Source organism: Castanea sativa, chromosome 6, assembly GCF_040712315.1.
Source record: "Castanea sativa cultivar Marrone di Chiusa Pesio chromosome 6, ASM4071231v1".
Lineage (NCBI taxonomy): Eukaryota > Viridiplantae > Streptophyta > Magnoliopsida > Fagales > Fagaceae > Castanea > Castanea sativa.
The window spans coordinates 8,068,284-8,088,539 of record NC_134018.1 but is presented as its reverse complement, the minus strand read 5'-3'; the positions used below and the strand labels follow the sequence as shown (position 1 = coordinate 8,088,539).

Here is a 20,256-nt window from a genome sequence, read left to right as displayed (position 1 = left end):
AAGAGAAAAACACTGAACGCGTTCAGCGCAATCCAAACCGCACCTGAGACACAAAAAGCAGAAAGAGATCTGTAGAGAGGGAAAATTCCGAAATTTAGTCGTCTACAATATCGATTACCATGGCAGCATCCAAGCTGCAAGCTTTTTGGAACCACCCTGCTGGCCCCAAAACCAGTTCGTAGCTTCCTCACATTTCCAATTTTACTTTTGGACCCTTTTATTTATTTATTTATTATGTTCAGTTTGTTAATTCAACTTGTATGATTTAAAATGAAGCAAATTTTTTTTTATATTTTGGCATCTGTGTCTTGTGTTACTAGTGCAAATAAATCATTTATTGTCTAATGGTGGAATGAGTCATTTTTAGTGTTTGTCTTTGGCTGAGTAAATTTGCTGAAATTGAGATAATAATATAGTGAGTGTTTAAACTGTTTGAGCTAGTATTTTGTCCTGAAGTCTACTATGTAGGAATTTACTTGCAATCAGTATTCTGATGCAGAATTTGATGAGTCTTAACGAAGAGTGGTGGGTCATTCTATATATGAAACTGTGTATTCATTGACTTCATTGTAAAGGTGGTGAACTTTTTTTTTGCTTGCAGCTGTTGATATAATGCATTGTTTAGGAAAATGTTTGAAGTTATACTCTATAAAGTCTGATTTTACTTTGAATTTTCTTGAGGATAATTCATGACAGTTCTTTTTCAGGCGTTGGTGTTTGTCTTTTTGCATTCTTTAGGCAGATAAAACTCCATTGTTCTGTTAAGGAAAGCACTTTTTCTTCTTAAAAAGATTAACTTCATTCAGAATTATTTCTTATTTCTTCCTGACTCTTGAGTAATCTCTGACAGCGGATAGTGTTGATAGGACTGAATACACATTATAGAGCTATAAGAAGTTTTGAAATATACCAAAGCTTTTGTTTCTTTGAGTTACCCACTTGATCTTGTTGACCAATGTTGAGTTGCTGCCTCTGTATTGCTTGTAGTTTTTGTTCTAATATGTTCTTAAGAGTCTCATAATTAATTGAAGTTCACTTTTGGGCTCCAACTTTTAAATGGGTCATCTCCATAGCAAACGTTGCAGACTTCTCAAAGCCGCCTGAAAAGATTTCTTATCCTCAGCAAATAGGTATGCATCTTATAAACATATGCATTGCAGAATTTTAGCTATCTGGTTTTTAATAAAGGATATGCATCTACTCTTTCTCCTAGTGCTTTTGTGCCTTATTGTCAAATTGATGTGTATACTAACCACAATTGTCATGCAGCTGTTACATGCACTGGACTTATTTGGTCACGCTACAGCATGGTGATTATTCCGGTATGGTTCCTTTCAAGCTTTTGGAGAGACTTAAATGCGGATGAATTTTTAACTGTTAAATCTTTATATATTTTTGCTCTGCAACATAACAATATAAGTTTGTTTTCTGTATACATTTTCAATAATATACCTTCCCTTAATGGTTTGAAGCTGGTTCACTGTTTGATTGTTGTTTCAATGAGATGGGTTAAATTTGCATGACATATATAATTTTATATTCAACTTTGCATTCACCATATTGTAAGCACAAAAAAATGTTGATGACTTTTACCCCAAGCATTCTATGTCTATTTATAAAACCTCCTGTTTCTTTATCATTAAACTTTTGAGCTCGTGTCTATAGGTTGTTAGGCATAATTTATAGGATTTAATGATTAATTTATAGGTGTTAGGTCTGTCTTTATGGAATATCTTACGCTCAAGAAAAATACCACATCTGAATTTAGATCTTACCCTTTGGGAGTGTGATGAGCGGAAGTTTAAGTTTCAAAATGAAGACCTAGGAGTTCAACTATAAGTTAATCAGGACATAGAAGCCCAAGCCTATGCAAATGGAGGTGGCAGTAAACGAGTGAAGCTAAACCGAGTATTAAAAGTTCATGATTGTTCATTAAATTTATTTTGAATACAAGCCAAGTTCGAATTCAGTACCAAATTAGATTACATTTTCTTGTCAAACAAGCTTAAGTTTGTTTACTAGCTACTTGATTAATTTATTATTTTTTTATATATATAATAAAGACTATGTCTAAAAAACTTTAATCCTTCACAAATATATGCTAATAATTAATAAGTATATTATAGTTGAAATTATTTATTATTTGAGTTAGATAGAAATATTTTCCACTTATAAAGTTATGAAGATTAGATTCACCAACCTTGTATTATTAAAAACATATATATTTTTACTACAAAATGGATTATTTATATTATCAATAAATTGCAAATAATAATTTGAAATCTATGAACTCATTTACAAACTTACAAAATCCAACCTCAAGACTATGTAAGTATATTTTAAACATTTATACATATAAACATATGATATTATAAGCCTTATGCTTGCGAGCTTATTCACAAGCACAATATTATGTTTGAGCTTGGTTTGTTTAATTTCTAGTCCAAACTTAGACTTGAATTTGACTTATTTGCTAAATGAATGAACATAAATGAACTTTTTTTCTTGAGCTGAGCCCAAGTTGTTTTTTTTTATAAACAACTCAGTTCATTTATAGCCCTAGATGGAGGTTCCTGCAGCTTCATTTTGTATTGCATATCATACTCAAAGTCATTGTGATGTTGCCAAGTCATCTTAAAGAAAAATTAATCATAAGGAAAGATGCTTGCGCATATAATCACTCGTGTAGTAGTGCTATTGCCTTTGTAATTCAGAAGTCTTTTATATATGAATCGGTGCATTATGGTTCTTATATTCTGATGCATATGTTTCTGAAGAAAAGTTTTCATTTATCATTATACAGTCCTTCCAAAATCTGAAGTCTATTTGGACTAAGTCTTGCAGTTGATTCTGAATTATTTAACTCCCCCCCCCCCCCCCCCACCTTTTTTTCTCTGGGTTAGCAATAAAAATTTCTTGATATTGCAGAAAAACTGGAATCTTTTTAGTGTTAATGTTGCAATGGCAGGGACAGGCTTGTATCAGCTAACACGCAAAATTAAGTAAGTAGTTATTCAGCCCAAAACTTCCTTTTGAGTTGGTGTCTGAGCCTGAGCTTGGCCAGCCCTGGGTCAGCTCTGGGTTGAAACAGAAAGGAGCTTGCTACAGCCACTGAAGTTTCAGTCACACCTACAAGTCTTTAGTGGTTCAATTTAATAACTCATGTCAACCTATCAAAAAAAAAAAAAAGTTTATAACTCATGTCTATGTTAACCAAAAACAAATATATCTATGCTTTTAGTAACTCTATCTTAATTTTTCAGGCATGATTACTTTTCTGAGACGGAAGCAGCTGTTGCAAAAGAATGATAACAAAAATTGTTGGAAATAAAACAAAATACTGATGGGCCTTTCCTCAGTTACTCTCACAAATATCCACACACTACTTAGTGTGTAGAAGAGACTCACACTAACAAATTAAATAAATAGAGAGAGAGTGGAGAGGGAAGAGTTAGAACTCTTTAAGGTTTTGTATTTCTCTTCAACTCTTTAAGGTTTTGTATTTCTCAACTCTTGCTTAGAACTTGACGGATGAATGGGTTTATATAGTACACCATCCAACCTTTAACTCTCACTACATTTATTTTCTAACTCTTACATTCATAAATCTCACACATAACTTAAATAAACTTCCCACTACATTAACTTATGAAACTCACTTATTTATGAAGGATTAATTACAAACAAGTTTAACTTCTAACATCCCCCCTTAAACTTGTTTTCTTGATTACTCCAAGTAAGGCTCGCAGCTTGTTGAATGTGTCATACTTGAGTGGTTTAGTGAGTATATCTGCAACCTGATCATGTGACTTCACGAACTCAAGATGAACTTCTTTTCTTGCAATACATTCTCGAATAAAATGATACCTTGTGTCAATGTGCTTGCTTCGGTCATGAAAGACTGGATTCTTTGCAAGAGCTAGTGCAGACTTATTGTCCACAAATATCTTCGTAGCTTCTTCTTGAAACATTTGCAACTCTTTCAATAAACTTCTAAGCCACTTTGCATGACAAACACTGGAGGTAGCTGCAACGTACTCAGCTTCACAAGTGGAAAGCGTCACGATTGGCTGCTTTTTGGACATCCATGTAAATGCAGTATTACCCATATAGAATACAAAACCAGTAGTACTCTTTCTATCATCCGTATCTCCGGCCCAATCACTATCACTGTAGCCAACAAGTTTAAAATCTTTAGAGGGTGAATACAACAATCCATAATCCAGTGTACCTTTTAAATAGCGAAGAATTCTCTTGGCAGTCTTCAAATGAGTCATCTTCGGTGCTTCCATGTAACGACTAACTAGTCCAACGCCAAAAAGAATGTCTGGTCTTGTGCATGTTAGATACCTCAGACTTCCGATCAAACTTTTGAAGAATGTTGGATTAACCTTCTCTTCATCAACATGCTTTGACAACTTCACTCCACATTCTACAGGGGTGCTAACTGGATTGGAATTTAGCATCTCAAACTTCTCGAGAATATCCTTTGCATAACCTTCTTGGGAAATAAAAATCCCATCCTCCATCTGCTTCACTTCAATGCCAAGATAATAGGCCATAAGTCCAATATCTGTCATTTCAAACTCCTTAGTCATTGATTTCTTGAAGTCTTCAAACATACTTGGATTGTTGCCTGTAAAAATCAAATCATCTACATACAGACAAACAATTAAGATATCTCCATTTGTATGCACCTTATAATAAAGCGCATGTTCATGTGAGCATTTAGAAAACCCATTAACTTGGAAGTATTTGTCAATTCTACTATTCCAAGCTCTTGGTGCCTGTTTTAGGCCATATAGAGCTTTCTTTAACTTCAAAACTTTATCTTCCTGCCCCTCTACAACATAGCCTATAGGCTGCTCAACATAAAGTTCTTCCTCAAGGTAGCCATTCAAAAATGCGGATTTTACATCCATTTGAAAAATTCTCCATTGATTCTGAGCTGCTAAAGAAATTAGCAATCGTATAGTTTCCAAACGAGCAACTGGGGCAAATACCTCATCATAATCAACACCTTGCTGTTGACTATACCCTTTCACCACCAATCTTGCTTTGTATCTCTCTACCTCTCCTTTTGCATTCTTTTTCAACTTGTACAACCATTTTACACCAATTGTCTTCTTTCCAGTTGGAAGAGTTGCAAGCTCCCATGTATCATTCTTCTTTATTGCCTTTATCTCTTCATCCATAGCATTTCTCCATTTTTTGTCTCGCATTGCTTCTTCAAATCCTGTAGGTTCACAATCAGCAAACAGCCAAAAAAGTGTTACATCATCAGTAATCTCTGTTGAATCATAAAGATCCTGGATACTTCTCATTTTTCTTGGTCTTTCACTAGAACTTCCTTCTAGTAAAGATGATGATGATGGACTTTCATGAATGGGAGATGATGCTGCTGGTGATGGAGGTGGAGTGGTAGGCTCTTCCTGAACTTCATTCCCTTGATCTTCCTCTTCAGATAGAGGAAAGAAATCATACTTCTCCTCTTCTTGGGTACTCCAATCCCATGTGCCTTCTTCGTCGAATTCCACATCTCGACTAACAATGACTTTTCCAGTACTCGGATTATAGAGCTTATAGCCCTTAGAGCTTGGATCATAGCCAATGAACACATACTTCTTGCTTTTATCATCTAGCTTGGATCTCTCTTGATCTGGTACATGTGCATATGCAATGCTCCCAAACACACGAAGATGGGAAACTGTAGGCTTCTTCCTACTCCAAGCTTGTTGTGGGGTTTTTCCTTGTACACTTCTTGTGGGGCAACGATTGGACAAATAGATTGCACAATCTATAGCTTCAGCCCAAAATTCTTTAGGCATTTTCTTGCTCTTCAACATGCTTCTAGCCATATTAAGAATTGAGCGATTCTTTCTTTCTGCTACACCATTCTGTTGTGGTGACCTTGGAACTGTTAGAGGGCGGCAAATCCCATTTGCTTCACAAAATTCTTTGAATTCATTTGATGTGAATTCGCCTCCTCTATCAGATCTTAAGGCCTTAATTTCATGACCACTCTGCTTTTCTACAAATGCCTTAAATTTCTTAAATGCACCAAATGCTTCAGATTTCTGCTTCAAAAAATAAACCCATGTTTTTCTACTAAAATCATCAATAAAGAGAAGAAAGTAGTTACTTTTACCAAGTGATGATGGCTTGATAGGTCCACACACATCAGTATGAACAAGTTGCAATGGCTTGGTTGATCTTGTACTAGCTTCTTTTGGAAAGCTTTTCCTTGATTGCTTGCCAAGGAGACATCCTTCACAAAGCTGGTTAGGATGCTCAATGTAAGGCAATCCTCTCACCATCTTCATCTTTGTCAACAACCGTAGTCCTCCAAAGTTTAAATGCCCAAATCTTAGATGCCAAAGCCAAGAAGAATCTTTAAAACAAGCCTTCAGACATCTAATAGCATCAGTTTGAATATTTAACAAGAACATTCTATTTCTTGTCATAGGCACATTAGCTATCACATTATTTCGATGATCCCTTATTAAGCAACTACGATCTTTCAACTGGATATCATAGTTTTTCTCAAGAAGTTGTCCTAAGCTCAAAATATTAGTTTTCATGCTTGGCACATAATATACATCAGAAATAAATTGATGATCTCCATTCTTTAAACGGATAAGAATTTTACCTATCCCCTTCACTGAAACTTTGGATGAGTCACCAAAGGTAACACTCCCGACTACCGATTCATCAATCTCCATAAACATCCTTTTATTCCCACACATATGGTTGCTAGCACCAGAGTCAAGATACCACGCACCATTTTCTTCTTTGCCTTCTCCTTTGTATGCCAACAACAAAGTCGGCTCCACTTCTTCATTTTTATCTTCAACATAGTTAGCTTTCTCCTCAATAGTGTTAGCGGCATTTTTACATTCAGAAGCATAATGCCCATACTTTTGACAATTATAACATTTGATATTAGACTTATCATACCTTCTTTTATATGGTCTTGAGAAACTTCCTCTTCCATGATCTCTTGTGGATTTTGAACTTTGACCCCTCTCTTCATAATTGGGAGAGTTTTGACCATTTCTTCCTCCAGATCCTCTCCCTCTACCACGTCCATGTCCTCGGCCTCTTTGGCTACTTTCACGCCAACCTTTCTCATTCAAGGTGAGCTTTGCTTGTAGGACTTGCTCCAAAGGCTCTTGCTTCTTCTTATTAAGCCTTTCTTCATGGGCTTGTAATGATCCCATGAGTTGATCAATGGTCACTGACTCCAAGTCTTTTGATTCCTCAATCGCCACAACGATATAGTCCAACTTAGAAGTTAATGACCGTAGAATTTTTTCTACCACACGGACATCATCCAAGTTCTCACCATATCTCTTCAATTGATTTACAATTGCCAACACCCTTGAAAAATAATCTGAAATAGATTCAGATTCTTTCATGTGCAAACCTTCAAACTCACCTCTCAATGTTTGAAGGCGAACTTTCTTCACTTTATCAACTCCCGTTAGAGAGTTTTTAAGAATCTCCCATGCTTGCTTGGATGAAGTTGCATTTGCAACTTTCTCGAACATAGTTTCATCCAAGCCTTGATAGATCAACGTAAGTGCTTGTTGATCTTTCTTTCGAGCTTTTTACAAGGCTTCCTTTTGGTTTGGGGTTAAAGATTCTTCATCTTGTGACTCCACATAACCTTTCTCCACAATCTCCCACACATCTTGGGATCCGAGCAACGCCTTCATTCGGATACTCCAATTTTCAAAGTTTTGTTTGGTAAGTCGAGGAAATTGGAATGACACCATCCCATTAGCAATAGCCATTCTCACCACGAACCAATTGGCTCTGATACCACTTTGTTGGAAATAAAACAAAATACTGATGGGCCTTTCCTCAGTTACTCTCACAAATATCCACACACTACTTAGTGTGTAGAAGAGACTCACACTAACAAATTAAATAAATAGAGAGAGAGTGGAGAGGGAAGAGTTAGAACTCTTTAAGGTTTTGTATTTCTCTTCAACTCTTTAAGGTTTTGTATTTCTCAACTCTTGCTTAGAACTTGACGGATGAATGGGTTTATATAGTACACCATCCAACCTTTAACTCTCACTACATTTATTTTCTAACTCTTACATTCATAAATCTCACACATAACTTAAATAAACTTCCCACTACATTAACTTATGAAACTCACTTATTTATGAAGGATTAATTACAAACAAGTTTAACTTCTAACAAAAATCTCCGATACATATATTAAGATGTTTTTGTGTTGCCAGCATTTGTATATTTTCAACTCAATTTCATGTTACATTCTCAACGGGCCACTGTTTTTTTTTTTTTGGGTGTCTTTCTGGTAATTCTTAGCTGTAATTGTAGTTAATTAGTGCTCCAGTTGGGCTAGCATGGAGGAATAGTCAACGATCTGATGTTGTAGATGCCTTGTTCTGTGTATTGTTTGTTGTAATTGAATTGGGTAGACAGGTTCCTAAATGTCTTGGTAAGCTTTGTATAGATTTGAGATGATGTTGAAAGATTTCCTATTCAAACTTGTAGTTTTTCATTTAATTGTGTTCTTTCTTCCCCCTTCCACCTAAATTTTTTCTTCTTGAAGGTTGAATTGTGGATGATAAAGGTCCAGATAGATTCTTTTTCTTTTATACATTTGCCATTGTGGATCAGCCATTTTGGGAAGTATTCTGATGTGCAACTTGATTGGAAATCAACAAGAGATGATTCATTAAATAACTTTTTCTGTTATACATTTGGCATTGTGGATCAGCCATTTTGGTAGTTTTCTGATGTGCAACTTGATTCGAAGTCAACAATAGATGATTCATTATGATAATCTTTTTTATTGGTAAGTTACCTATGTATGTAACATTGGTGGTTTTGTCCAAGACTCCCAAGATAAGCAACCTTCCTGATTGGTAGTGTTGTACCATCAAGGCTCCCCTAAATAATATATTCAATGACAATTTGTTTTCTTGGTCGTATAGACTATAGAGTTGCACCCTTTTCTTGAATCAGTCAGTTCCAATTGTTTTTTTTTTTTAAGGTCATTGTGAGTTAAAGTCGCTCTCCTTTCCCATAGTACCTGAGAAGCCACAAAAGGAAGAGAGATTGATCCCAATGGCGGGGTCCAAGCTACAATCTTTCTGGAATCACCCTGCTGGCCCCAAGACCAGTTTGTTCCCTCTTTTCTTTCTTATTCATTGAGTTCTGTCATTTTTCTTCATATACTTTCATAGATCAGTCACCAAATCCTCCGTGATGATTTTAATCATAATATTATTCAAGACTGGCCAAAAAATGTTACATTTTGGCAACTGGGTTTTGTGTGTAATTCATGCAAATAATCAAGGGTCCGGTTAATGTATGTCTTTAAGCCATACATTAACAAATCCGTTTTTGGAAAGTGTTTATCAGGAATTGAAAAAGCTGTCAGAAAGTTCGACAGTTTTTTCAACTTCCTATAAAATTTTTCCAAAAATGATTTACTAAGATATGCCCTAAAGGTATACGTTAGTAAAATCCAATAATCAAAATATCTAATGGTTGATAAGCCATTTTTACTGTAAAACTGGTTTTTGCATGAAGTTCTTGATATAATATTAAAGAGGATTTCTTCCTGTCACTCTCCCTGGAAACATGCAGTAAAATATATGAAATTATACGCTGTACTAATGTTACCAGAATGGTTGGAAAGCGTGTTAGTTCTCTTTTAGGTCATTATGGTAGTTAATTCTCTGTATTCTTTAGGCAGATAATACCACCATGTTCTAAACAGCAAAGCATTTTTTTTCGTATACAAGCAATTCTTTCCATTGAAAATAATTTCTAGTTCTTTCTAGGGGCAATTTGTTGAGAGTGTTGGAAAGGACTGAAGCACAGAGTTATTGTAGTTAACTACTAGCCTAATGAATTTCAATCTCAAGTTCGATTGCAATTTCTTTGATTCAAAACGCAGAACAATTTCATTACAAAATGCTAATAATAATGCAAAATGTCTGTTCTCTTTCTTCCTTTATATACCATTTCCCATTTTCAAAAAGGCAAAAAGAAATATTAGAATCTTATATATAGAGATAATAAACTTTTTCAGAAAAACTCAGCTACACTGTTAAGTCTTAGAGCAGCCTACACTGTTAACTTAAAACCTATTATCCCTTCATTACTACTGATTGCTGTCAATCCTACACTAATTATTCATTGATGCCTTATCCCAACCGTTTGATCAAGTTGCCTACTTAATAATGCTGACTGATGCTGAGATAGCTAGTTCAACAAAATAGAACTTCTGCCCTTCTCATTTGCCTTATACAGTGATTCTTGTCTAGTATGGTATAATACAGAGTCATTGCTTGTAATTTTAGTGTATCCATTCTTAAGAATATGTCATAACGATTGCAGTTTTCTTCTGGGCTCCAACTGTTAAATGGGGCATCAGTATTGCAAACATTGTTGACTTCTCAGAGCCACCTGAAAGGATCTCTTATCCTCAGCAAGTTGGTATGCACCTTATAATGTTGAATTAGCATATGCTGCATTGACTGATTTCTAATTTCATTTTTTTAAAAGATCTGGCCTTGTCCCAGACTTTTTGTGCCATATCACTAAATTGATGGCATATCACAACTCTTCTGCAGCTCTTATGTGTACTGGACTTATTTATTCACGCTACAGCATGGTGATTACTCCAGTATGGTTACCTCTTAGCTTTGAAGATACTGGATTCAAATACTGATCAATGTTTGAAAAGTTTTTCTCTTAAAATTGCAAAACTTTTTATTTGTATATTCTTGTTCTATAACATAACAATACAGCTTGTTTTCTAAGCAATTTTTTTGTAATATCCCTGTTCATAATGGCATGAAGGTGCTTTGCTCCTCAATTATAATAGCTGCTTCATGATATGGGTTTATACTTGATTAAGTTCAATTCAATCATATACTACCAGTAACCATTTGCCATATTCTGTGCAAATTGTGTCATTATCACTTTTCCCCCCAGGCATTCTATCACTTTAACAAGTTCTAGAAAACTTTTGTTTTGTTATCATGCATATTAATTGTTAAGCATAATATTTATTGGCCTCTAGGTTGTTTTGATTACTCTGAAATTGTTGGGCTGCATCTTTACAGACTAATTAATGTTTAAGATTCAAGAAAGTTACTGTTTTGGTTAAGATCTTACCCTTGTGTGTGTGATTGTCAGAATTTTGAAGTTCTTAAATAAGACCAGGAGGTTGAATCCAAAGCTATATGAGGACCTTGAAGCCCAAGTTTTTATACAGAGAGAGAAGCATTGGGAGGGAAAATTGGAAGGGGAGGGGGTGAGAGTAAGAAGAGATGAGTGATGGTTGTTCTGCATTGGCATTCTTACAAAAGTGAATAGATGCGGTACATTGAACCCAATCCAGATTTTCCCATCTTGAAGGAGGATTCAATTAGAATCTTCCGCTTGACATATATTGGGAACCAAAAGAGACTTTAGTAAGAAGGCTGTAATAATGATATCCCTAAAGATTGGAAATTAATCGGTTTACACTATGTATCATATTTCTCCACCGGTTTGATCTTCCTTTCAAATTTAAAAGATCTTTTTGACCCCAAAAATTAGAAGTTCAGACTTGCAGGCAAAAACATGGATTAATATCGATGTTCAAATGTCAGTGTGATAAAAAAATTCATCTTAGAATTTAGAAAGAAGACAGAACAACAATAGGAAAATGTTATATTTGTTAGATTTTTTTTTTTTTAAAGGTTTCTGAGGTTTTATTTTATCTTGAATATCATCCTTAAAAAATCATTTTCTTGTTGTTAAGTCATCTTTATAAAAAATGTGAGGGAGGAACAGGGATAATTACACAGGCAGTAATGCTTTAGCCTTGATCATTGGGAACATAGTGGTACTTATATTCTCATGCTAATTCTGCTGAAGACAACCCTTCATTTGATGCTTTTCTTTGTACTTTTTTTTCCATTAAGTTTTCCTTTCCCAATCCATATATAATTTGGACTAGCTCGTTCTAATTTATTCATTATACTGCTCTGATGTTACAGAAAAACTGGAATCTTTTTGGTAATAGTATTTTTATGGCGGGGACAGGATTGTATCAAGTAACACGCAAGATTAGGTAAGTATTTCAGTTTTCACATGTCAATTTTTCTATATATGGTTTAGCATTCTACTGTTATTCCAACGGTACTAGAATAAGTCATTTGAGTATGGTTCCTCTTAGAAGGCATTATATTAAAACAATCTTGGCACCCAAGAAGATTAAGAGCCTCATCTTGCTGAGACAATACAACCATATGGCCTAGTCAATGAAATTCTTTCAAAATATTTTGGAAGGCAAAATAACAGAAGATTAAGATCAATTGTTGCTTGGGTTCAGTGCTTGGAACTAATATTATGGAATAATTGGATGAAAATTTGGTACTGCCAATTTTATTCTGTCCAAGTTTAGTTCCTAGAGTGAAGTCAGGTATGAGACGGAACTCAGCCAGCTGCATCCATGACTTAGCTCCAGGTTGAACCAGAAAGAAGCTTGCTATAGCTGCTTATATTGAAGTTAATTAATCCTACGGCTACGAGTTTAATAATGGGTTTCAATATTTTATGTATTATATCTATGCTGTTGATGACCTCTTCTTATTTTTATTTGTATTCCTCAGGCATGATTACATGGCAGAAGTAACCGAGGCAAAAGAATGATGACAAAAATCGCTCTGGAGTCAGGACCTACATTGAAAATGGCTTGATTTTGCTAGCTTTCATATTTTCTCAACTCATTGTCAATCTCAATCAACCGAATGTGACAGAAGGGACTTGTTCTGTTAGAGTTCTAATAAGTTAATTAATCAAATGAATTGTAGCATCTCAAATGTAATTCTTCATTGTTTGTAATTCATTGGAGATTTTTTTTTTTTTTTTTTTTTGGTGAAATGGAAGTTTAAATTAAGATAAAAAAACAAGTACAGAACAATTTAGTGTAACTAACTAACTACGATACCACGCATCAGCTAGTAATTGGTTTACAATATAGTAGCAGGAGGGTTCAAATGCAACACGCCAGATTTCCTTTAATAACTTCCTACCTTTGCCAAAAGGCCAGAGTAGTGATTTCTTTCTCAGTACGTGTGGGCGGATGGATGGGGATGAAGGGTGTTTGATGCTGTGGCGGCTCCAGGAATTTTGTCCAGAGTGTTCTTATTTCACTTTGAAAAAAATTTGGGTCATTTCGGTCTATTTTGGGTGTTTCGGGACATTTCGATAAATACCGGCCGAAATTCAAAATTTGGCAAGCATTAAGTTTGTACTTAAAAAAAAAATAAAAAAAAAAAACTCTTAAAACCAAAACAAATTTGCATTCTGTACACCGAAAAACCTCAAAAGGAAAAAAAAATTAAAAACATAAAAAGAAAATGAATTAATGAACAAAGGTACCGGCACAATAAACTATAATTTCATTTGAAATATTAATAAAATTATTAATTATTGTTGTTTAGTTGTTTCATAAATTTGTTTGTCTTTTATAAACTATAGTTTGTTGTATTGTTGTTTCATTAATTATTAAATTATTAATTATCGTTTAGCCTAACATAATTTAATTTGTTTGTCTTTTATAATGTATTAGCTAATTAAATTATTAATTATTGGTGTTTAGTTGCTTCATTCATTTTTTTTACTAACTATTAAGAGTCTAGCACACATCTCACTGTGCGTTAGCACACACCTCATGTGTGCACACACCTCTGCCTCTGCATGCCTTTTAGTTCAAAATTTGTTTGGCATAAAATTTTTGAGGGTGTTCCTGATATTGCTTGAGGGTGTTCCTTTTTTTTTTTAAGGGTAAACAAATAAAAATAAATAAATTATTATATATAAAAAAAAAAAATTCAAGCTAGGGTGTTCCTAGGAACACCCTAGCTTCTGAGTGGCGTCGCCACTGGTTTGATGGAAGCTCTAACAAAAGATGGTACCTGCACACGTAGAGCAGGACAAATCTTGTAGGGGGTGGCAATGAGCACTTTGAAGATTAAGTTAGTAGAGGAAATGGATGCTTGAAGAAAGCTGAGATTTTCTAGAGTTTCATAGCTCAATTAAGGATCATTGGGGGTATTTGTTCCCCTGATTGGCACTTGCTTGAGCTTATTTTACCACCATTACATGCCCTTCCTGGCAAGCATGACGTGTCTTTATCGATTTTGCCAAGCTTGGGAATATTTTTAGATGGTGATCAAGACTTGAAACTCTCTCTTGAACCCCGATTCTTACTCCCACACCTCACAAGCATTTATACTTGTAGGGTGACCACCGCACCAAGAGTGCGCGGTGGTTAATCGCATTGAATACTGAGTAAGTGGTTGGGGCATAATTAATGCAATGGTAACTGTTTTGACGTTTTGATCTACCTTGTAAGAGAGATTTATCTAAATAAGCTAATGAGAGTGATATATTGGTAGAGATATGCTAATCCCAAATTGATCTTGGTGCATTCCGATATGTGCAATTACCATTTTACCCTTATTTATCCTTCTAACCTCCCATAGGCCATAGGCACATAGTATGTATGTTGAAGTTGCACCATCTCAAAACATGGGAGGAGCAATATGCAATTAGAAATTAAAGCACTATGCGGATAGGACATAAACTGATTTTTTTAAAAAAATTACTGATTTAAAAAAAAAAACCCAAAAAATTAATTTTTTGAAGAAATTAAAGTATTAGTATCCCAGCTTTTAATTTTTCATTTAAAAGGACAAAAGGTACTAAACATTTAATTTGGTTCAGATCTGGCTTGGAAAAAAATCTCTGTCAACAGATTTTTTTTTTGGTGAAACTTTTGGAAAGGAAGGCAATGCAATTCAGTATAAACAAGGAATTGAGGACATGCATTATATGATTATAAGAGTGCAAACATGGAGAATGGCATGCATGCACATGTAAAACTAAACCCCAGTTTATTCTACGGTGATTGAGGAGGGGGGTTCGAGCCCAATTATTATAAGACTGTAAACATGGAAAATGGCATGCATGTACATGTAAAACTAACCCCTCTAGTTTATTCCATGATTTCTTATTATTATTTACAAAAAATGGGAGAGGCGGATTAAAGCCAAGTTAAACTCTTGTGAGGGGGGTCGAAACAATACCACTGAGAACATTTTCTCTATCATTTTTTTAAATAAGATTTTATTTCTTAAAAAATGAATAGTGAGAATTCATCCTATTTTCTAAAAGGCAAAACTTAGATACTATTTTTTAGGTTTTCCTCTTAAATTTTAGACATCTGTCAAATTAGACAAAACAGATGTTATATCCCTCTGTTTTCTTTACGTTTCTTTCTTCCTAGTCTGCTAGAAAACAAATCCATTCAATCAATCTAGCTTCTTCTTCATTTTTTTTCATTTTCCTTCACAGATCTTAATTGAAGAAGTGCAATATGTTTTGTGCTTTCTCACGGGACAAGGGGAAAAAATTAAGAGAAGAAAACAGAAGACACAAGCATTTTGACGTCCGTTTGCTACTTTATCTTATTTGACAGATGACTAAAATTTAAGAGAAGAAATTAAATAACAGTACTAAGGAACTGTATCTAAGTTGTGCCCTTTCTAAAAATAGGCCATTAGACAATGTTGGTTTTGCTTTAGCAGATATTGGAAAGGGATTTAAATTATGGGTCCTATTAACCTATGTCTTTAGTGCATATATTAGTAAACCATTTTAGGAGATTTCTATATGAAAAAGTGAAAAAAGTGACTACCTTTTTTTTTTCTTTTCTCTTTTTCAATGAATACCTTCTAGTGACTTTCAATTTTTCACATATTGGCTAGCCTAGTATCACAACATTACAACTAGTTCTATTGGAGGTAATTTGTAGAATAGCATGATTTTGCCACACTATGTCATTAGTTAGCATGTGTTAGAAAGAATTGAGGAGAGTAACATCTTGAATCTTTGTGACTCGAGTTTTGACTGTTGAGGTGGAAAACTTTATCCACGTGGAACTTGAGACTCAAGTTCTATAGAAGTAGATCTACAGAAACTAAAAGATGAACAACTAGAGGAAGAGCAGTGGAAGATGATCTGGCTAGAGAAGAGGAATAACAGGGGAAGAAGAAGAAGAAGAAGAAGAACACTGCACGATCTGGTTGGAGAAGAAGAAGAAGAAAAATAGACATTGGGAAAGAAAATGGTGAAACTCGAGTCTCAAAAAGTCGAGTTCCACGTGGATTTTTTTTTTCACGTCAAATGCCACCACTTGCAACTCGAGTTTCAAACACTCAAGATGCTAGTTTGTTGAATGGTTTTGTAAACTAGACATCTAACTAAAATGTTACAAAAAAAACTGTTCTTATTGCCTATCAAATATCTTCCTTTTTTTTTTTCTTTCCTCACAACAAGGTGGGAGATGGTAATTCCAAAGTCTACATGATGATTTTTTTTAATTAGGTCAAGATACCCATTGGTTTTTTATATAACCAAGATTTGAACCTCAAATCTCTTATTTGAGATACAAAAAATTTTACTTGATGAACTAAATGTAACCCACAATGAAAATGTAAATATGATAATGCTTAAAATAAGGAATTGAAATTTTGAAAAGCAAAAATGACCTGCATATGGGGGCAAAAACTCCTCGCCTTTAGCATAGACTTCACCTTGATAAAATTTTATAGGATGGTGGTTGTTATTTTTCTTTTTTCTTTTCCTTTTTTTCTCTTCTTTTCCTTTTTTTTTTTTTTTTTTTTGTTGAAGAGTTTGATAATTAGAAATGAGGATTTGAACTTTAAATATTTTTGTTGAAAATATCAAAATATATCAATTAAGCTATAAGACTTTTGACATGATGCCACTATTATCTTCTTGTTACTAAAATGAGCTTTATTTTATCTTCTTTTCAATTTTAATTATTTACTATGTTATTAGTAAAATGATTTATATAAGAGAAATTATTCCATTCATTAGCGATATATATTATATTTTTCTCTCATATAAATGTGAGTTTTCGTGTGTACACCCACACATGAAACTCACATTTATGTGATAATAAAAATAATAATACTAATAATAATTTGAATAATTTCACCCATGACAAACCATTGTACAAATACCTTAAAAAAATACCTTAAACCATTGTACAAAACCTTTCCTTTCAAAAAAAAAAAATACCTTAAATAAATTAATAATTATAAAAACCCTTTTAAACGGTGCCGTTTGTTCTGTGCTACAAAAAATTGAACCACTTGATCGGACAACCAATATGTCAATGTGGCTATATATATTATCTTGTAACAACACAGACATGGAGTTACGAGTTACGACTTCCGAGTCTATCCTCATGAGCCACTGTTGTTCTGGACTCTGGAGCCTTCTGAAAGCCAAAGTTAAAACCCAATAGGACTTGACCTGCTAATATCCCAAAATGCCCCCCACCCTCGGTTTGCCTAGCAAATAATAATTAAAAACTCACCGTAGCCAAAGCAATATACAATAAAAAGAGTAAACATTCGGTCAGGCTGTGGCGTAAAACCATTGTTTTACGCCAGCCAATAAGAGGCTGTAACGTCATTTATTTTAATTTTTTTTTCTCTCTCATTCAATTCACTCCCTCACTCTCTCTGAACTCTCTCAAAGTCCCTCACTCTCTCTGAACTCTGTCTCTCCATTTCTCAGTCTCTAACTCAAGCTTCTCAATCCGACTTGTCGTGGAGCTGAAGAAGTAAACGAAAACCAAGCCAGCGAGCATGAGCTTCGGATCGTGAAGCAAGGTCTCGCCTTTGACGATCTTCTTGATCACGAAGGGGATCCAAATCAGGGTCGCGACCACGATGAAGCCCAGTTGCCTGGTGGAGAGGAACGGAGGCCAGTGAATCGGACCGACGGCGAGCTTGGTCTTGGCCTGGACGAAATCGGCCATCGACTCGACAAGTCGCGAGAAATCGCCCTGGTCCGATTCAGAGCTGGGTGGCGTCAAAGAAGATGAGGAGGTAGTAGGGTCTTGGGGTTTTCGTGGAGGTGAGGTAGCGAGAGACGGAGTGGTCGTCGAGGTGGATAATGCCCGATTTGGATCGGGATTGGAGCTCGGAGACTCGGTCCGAGTCGGAGGAGCTGGTTGAGGTTGAGATGAGAAGAAGGGAAATGAGGAGAAGGAGGGGGAGAGAGTGAGTGGGAGACATGGTTGTGGGTTTTTTGGGGTTACAGAGAGAATGAGTTTGGTTTGTTTTTGTTTTGGATCTTTGGATTTTTGTTGTGTGGCTTGATGATGGTGGTTGGATGGTTGGATGATGGTGGCTGTGTGGGTTGTCTTGGGTCTGTGAGATTAAAATAGGATATGATTTGCTTTTCAATTTCCCCTTTGGCTATAAATTTTGGCGTTTATGTCCATCCAAGATAAAAAGAAAAGGCACTTTTAAGTTCGCCACGCACAGCTCCAGCAAACTCGGTGTGTGGTGGAGGTTCAGGCAAGCTTCGGTCTGAGCTGTGAGACTAAGAAACAGAGAGAGAGTTCAGAGAGAGTGAGAGACCTTGAGAGAGTTCAGAGAGAGTGAGGGAGTGAATTGCATGAAGGACCCAAAAAAAAAAAAAAAGGATGACGTGGCAGCCTCTTACTGGCTGGCGTAAAACAATGGTTTTACGCCACAGCCTGACTGAATGTTTACTCCAATAAAAAACACAATCTTAATTCTAACCTTTAATAATAGTAATAATAAAAGGAAAAAAAAAATTAAGAATAGTTATACACTTATGCACATAAAATTTGAATCGACTTCTTCTTATCTTCATTCTAAACTTGTTCATTCCATATAACAATTATCAAATTGTCATACTTTATTGTTAAATGATATCACTAAAATGTTATCTTTTTTTAATCATTGATGGGTAAAGTGATTTTTTTTTTTTTTTTTTACCACAAGAGAGTAAAATGTTATGTTTTATTTTTACATGTGTATAAATTTCTAAACTTATATAAGCCGAATCTCATCCCTTTTGGCAAGTTTGAACAAAAATCTTATGTCTCATACTCATTAGAAGTGGTTCACTTGAGAGAGAGAGAGAGAGAGAGAGAGAGAGAGAGAGAGAGAGAGAGAGAGAGAGAGAGAGAGAGAGAGAGAGAGAGAGAGAGAGAGAGAGAGAGAGAGAGGGTTCAAAATTCAAATGAGCCCCCTGCTGGCCAAAAAAATATAAAACTATATATAATATTTTTTTGACCCCCCTTAAAATAAAACTTTGAATATCTTTATCTCGGATTTTTTTTAAGCACAACTAAAATAAGTTTGAATATAATCTTCTTAACAATATCTTAACATTTTTAAACACACAAAAAAACTCAATAACAAGCTAATTTAATTTAAAATTTAGACCACCGCACACTCTTGGTGCGATGGTCACTCCACAAGTACAAGTTGTAAGTGCACAATTGCACCTGGCCCCAAGAACAGTTATGGGCTCAGGCCCAATGAGCCTTAAATAATATGAATTTGTAGAGTGTGGGCTTGAAACCCAGGTTAGAAGTATGTGAGGATTAAATGACAAGCAAAAGACTAGTAATACTTGGAAACAACAAGGAATGTTATGAATCAACCTCCTCGGACGTAAGCCAAGTGCTGTTCTTAAACTATCTCTTTCTTTCTGTTTCTGTTTCTTTTTTTCTTACAAAAGAGTCCGTCCCTGTTTTTGTTCCAGGTTCCTCCTTAAATACTTCTCTTTTTAATACTTTATACACGTGTTGCCCCAACTCCTCCCTTATCCTAGATATTTCTTTTCTTAGTGCCTTTGAACAGTAACTAGAAGTTTCCCTTCTACTGTTCAAGTGTCACTTCCCCATTAATGCGGCCAGGGTGGTTGGTGCAGGGTCTTTAATGTGGAGGTAGCAGCCTTTATCTTTGATATTTCTCCAACATCGGTGCTTATAGGACATTCAAGAGTTCACTCCCTCTAACCATTGGTCTTGACGATGTCATTCCCTAACCTTTACCATGAAGTCCCGGGTTCTCCGGTGTCAGTCCGAGGGGAAAAATATCCTCGGCCGGATCCTCGGATCCTCGGCGTATGGGCCGACCCGTAGTACTAACAAGTCCTAAACCCAAGAGCAGGTCGGCCTTCCTTAGCAAGACCCAACGGCCCATATTCCCATCAAGGTCTTTTTACCCCCCACACAAGTGCTTATGGAGTGTGAGGGCAAGGGCTGGGGTTCAAGTCTCTAGGAGGGAGCTTCACACACATATACATTTAGATTAGGCTAGAGTAGAATTCTATCTTATATAAAAA

The 20,256-nt window shown here is 35.3% G+C and overlaps 1 protein-coding gene across 3 annotated transcripts; it reads left to right on the top strand.

Annotated features, from left to right (window-relative positions):
* Positions 1-115: 115 nt before the first annotated feature.
* Positions 116-12,927, top strand: LOC142641266 (mitochondrial pyruvate carrier 4-like). Of its 3 annotated transcripts, XM_075815663.1 has the most exons (6): positions 116-174; positions 1,032-1,130; positions 1,270-1,322; positions 10,390-10,488; positions 12,042-12,115; positions 12,657-12,927. In XM_075815663.1, the coding sequence occupies exons 1-6, from the start codon at positions 120-122 to the stop codon at positions 12,694-12,696; spliced, it is 420 nt and encodes a 139-aa protein (XP_075671778.1). In that variant the 5' UTR covers positions 116-119; the 3' UTR covers positions 12,697-12,927. The 3 variants fall into 3 exon arrangements, with proteins under 3 accessions (XP_075671778.1, XP_075671779.1, XP_075671780.1); XM_075815664.1 differs by lacking the exons at positions 10,390-10,488; positions 12,042-12,115; positions 12,657-12,927 and adding exons at positions 2,929-3,002; positions 3,264-3,410; XM_075815665.1 differs by lacking the exons at positions 116-174; positions 1,032-1,130; positions 1,270-1,322 and adding exons at positions 9,026-9,163; positions 10,626-10,678.
* Positions 12,928-20,256: the final 7,329 nt, after the last annotated feature.

Coding starts and splice junctions, on each gene's coding strand:
- LOC142641266 (XM_075815663.1), top strand. CDS start 120: ATGGCAGCATCCAAGCTGCAAGCTTTTTGGAACCACCCTGCTGGCCCC. Junction 175..1,031: donor CCCTGCTGGCCCCAAAACCA/GTTCGTAGCTTC, acceptor AATTAATTGAAG/TTCACTTTTGGGCTCCAACT. Junction 1,131..1,269: donor TTCTTATCCTCAGCAAATAG/GTATGCATCTTA, acceptor ATTGTCATGCAG/CTGTTACATGCACTGGACTT.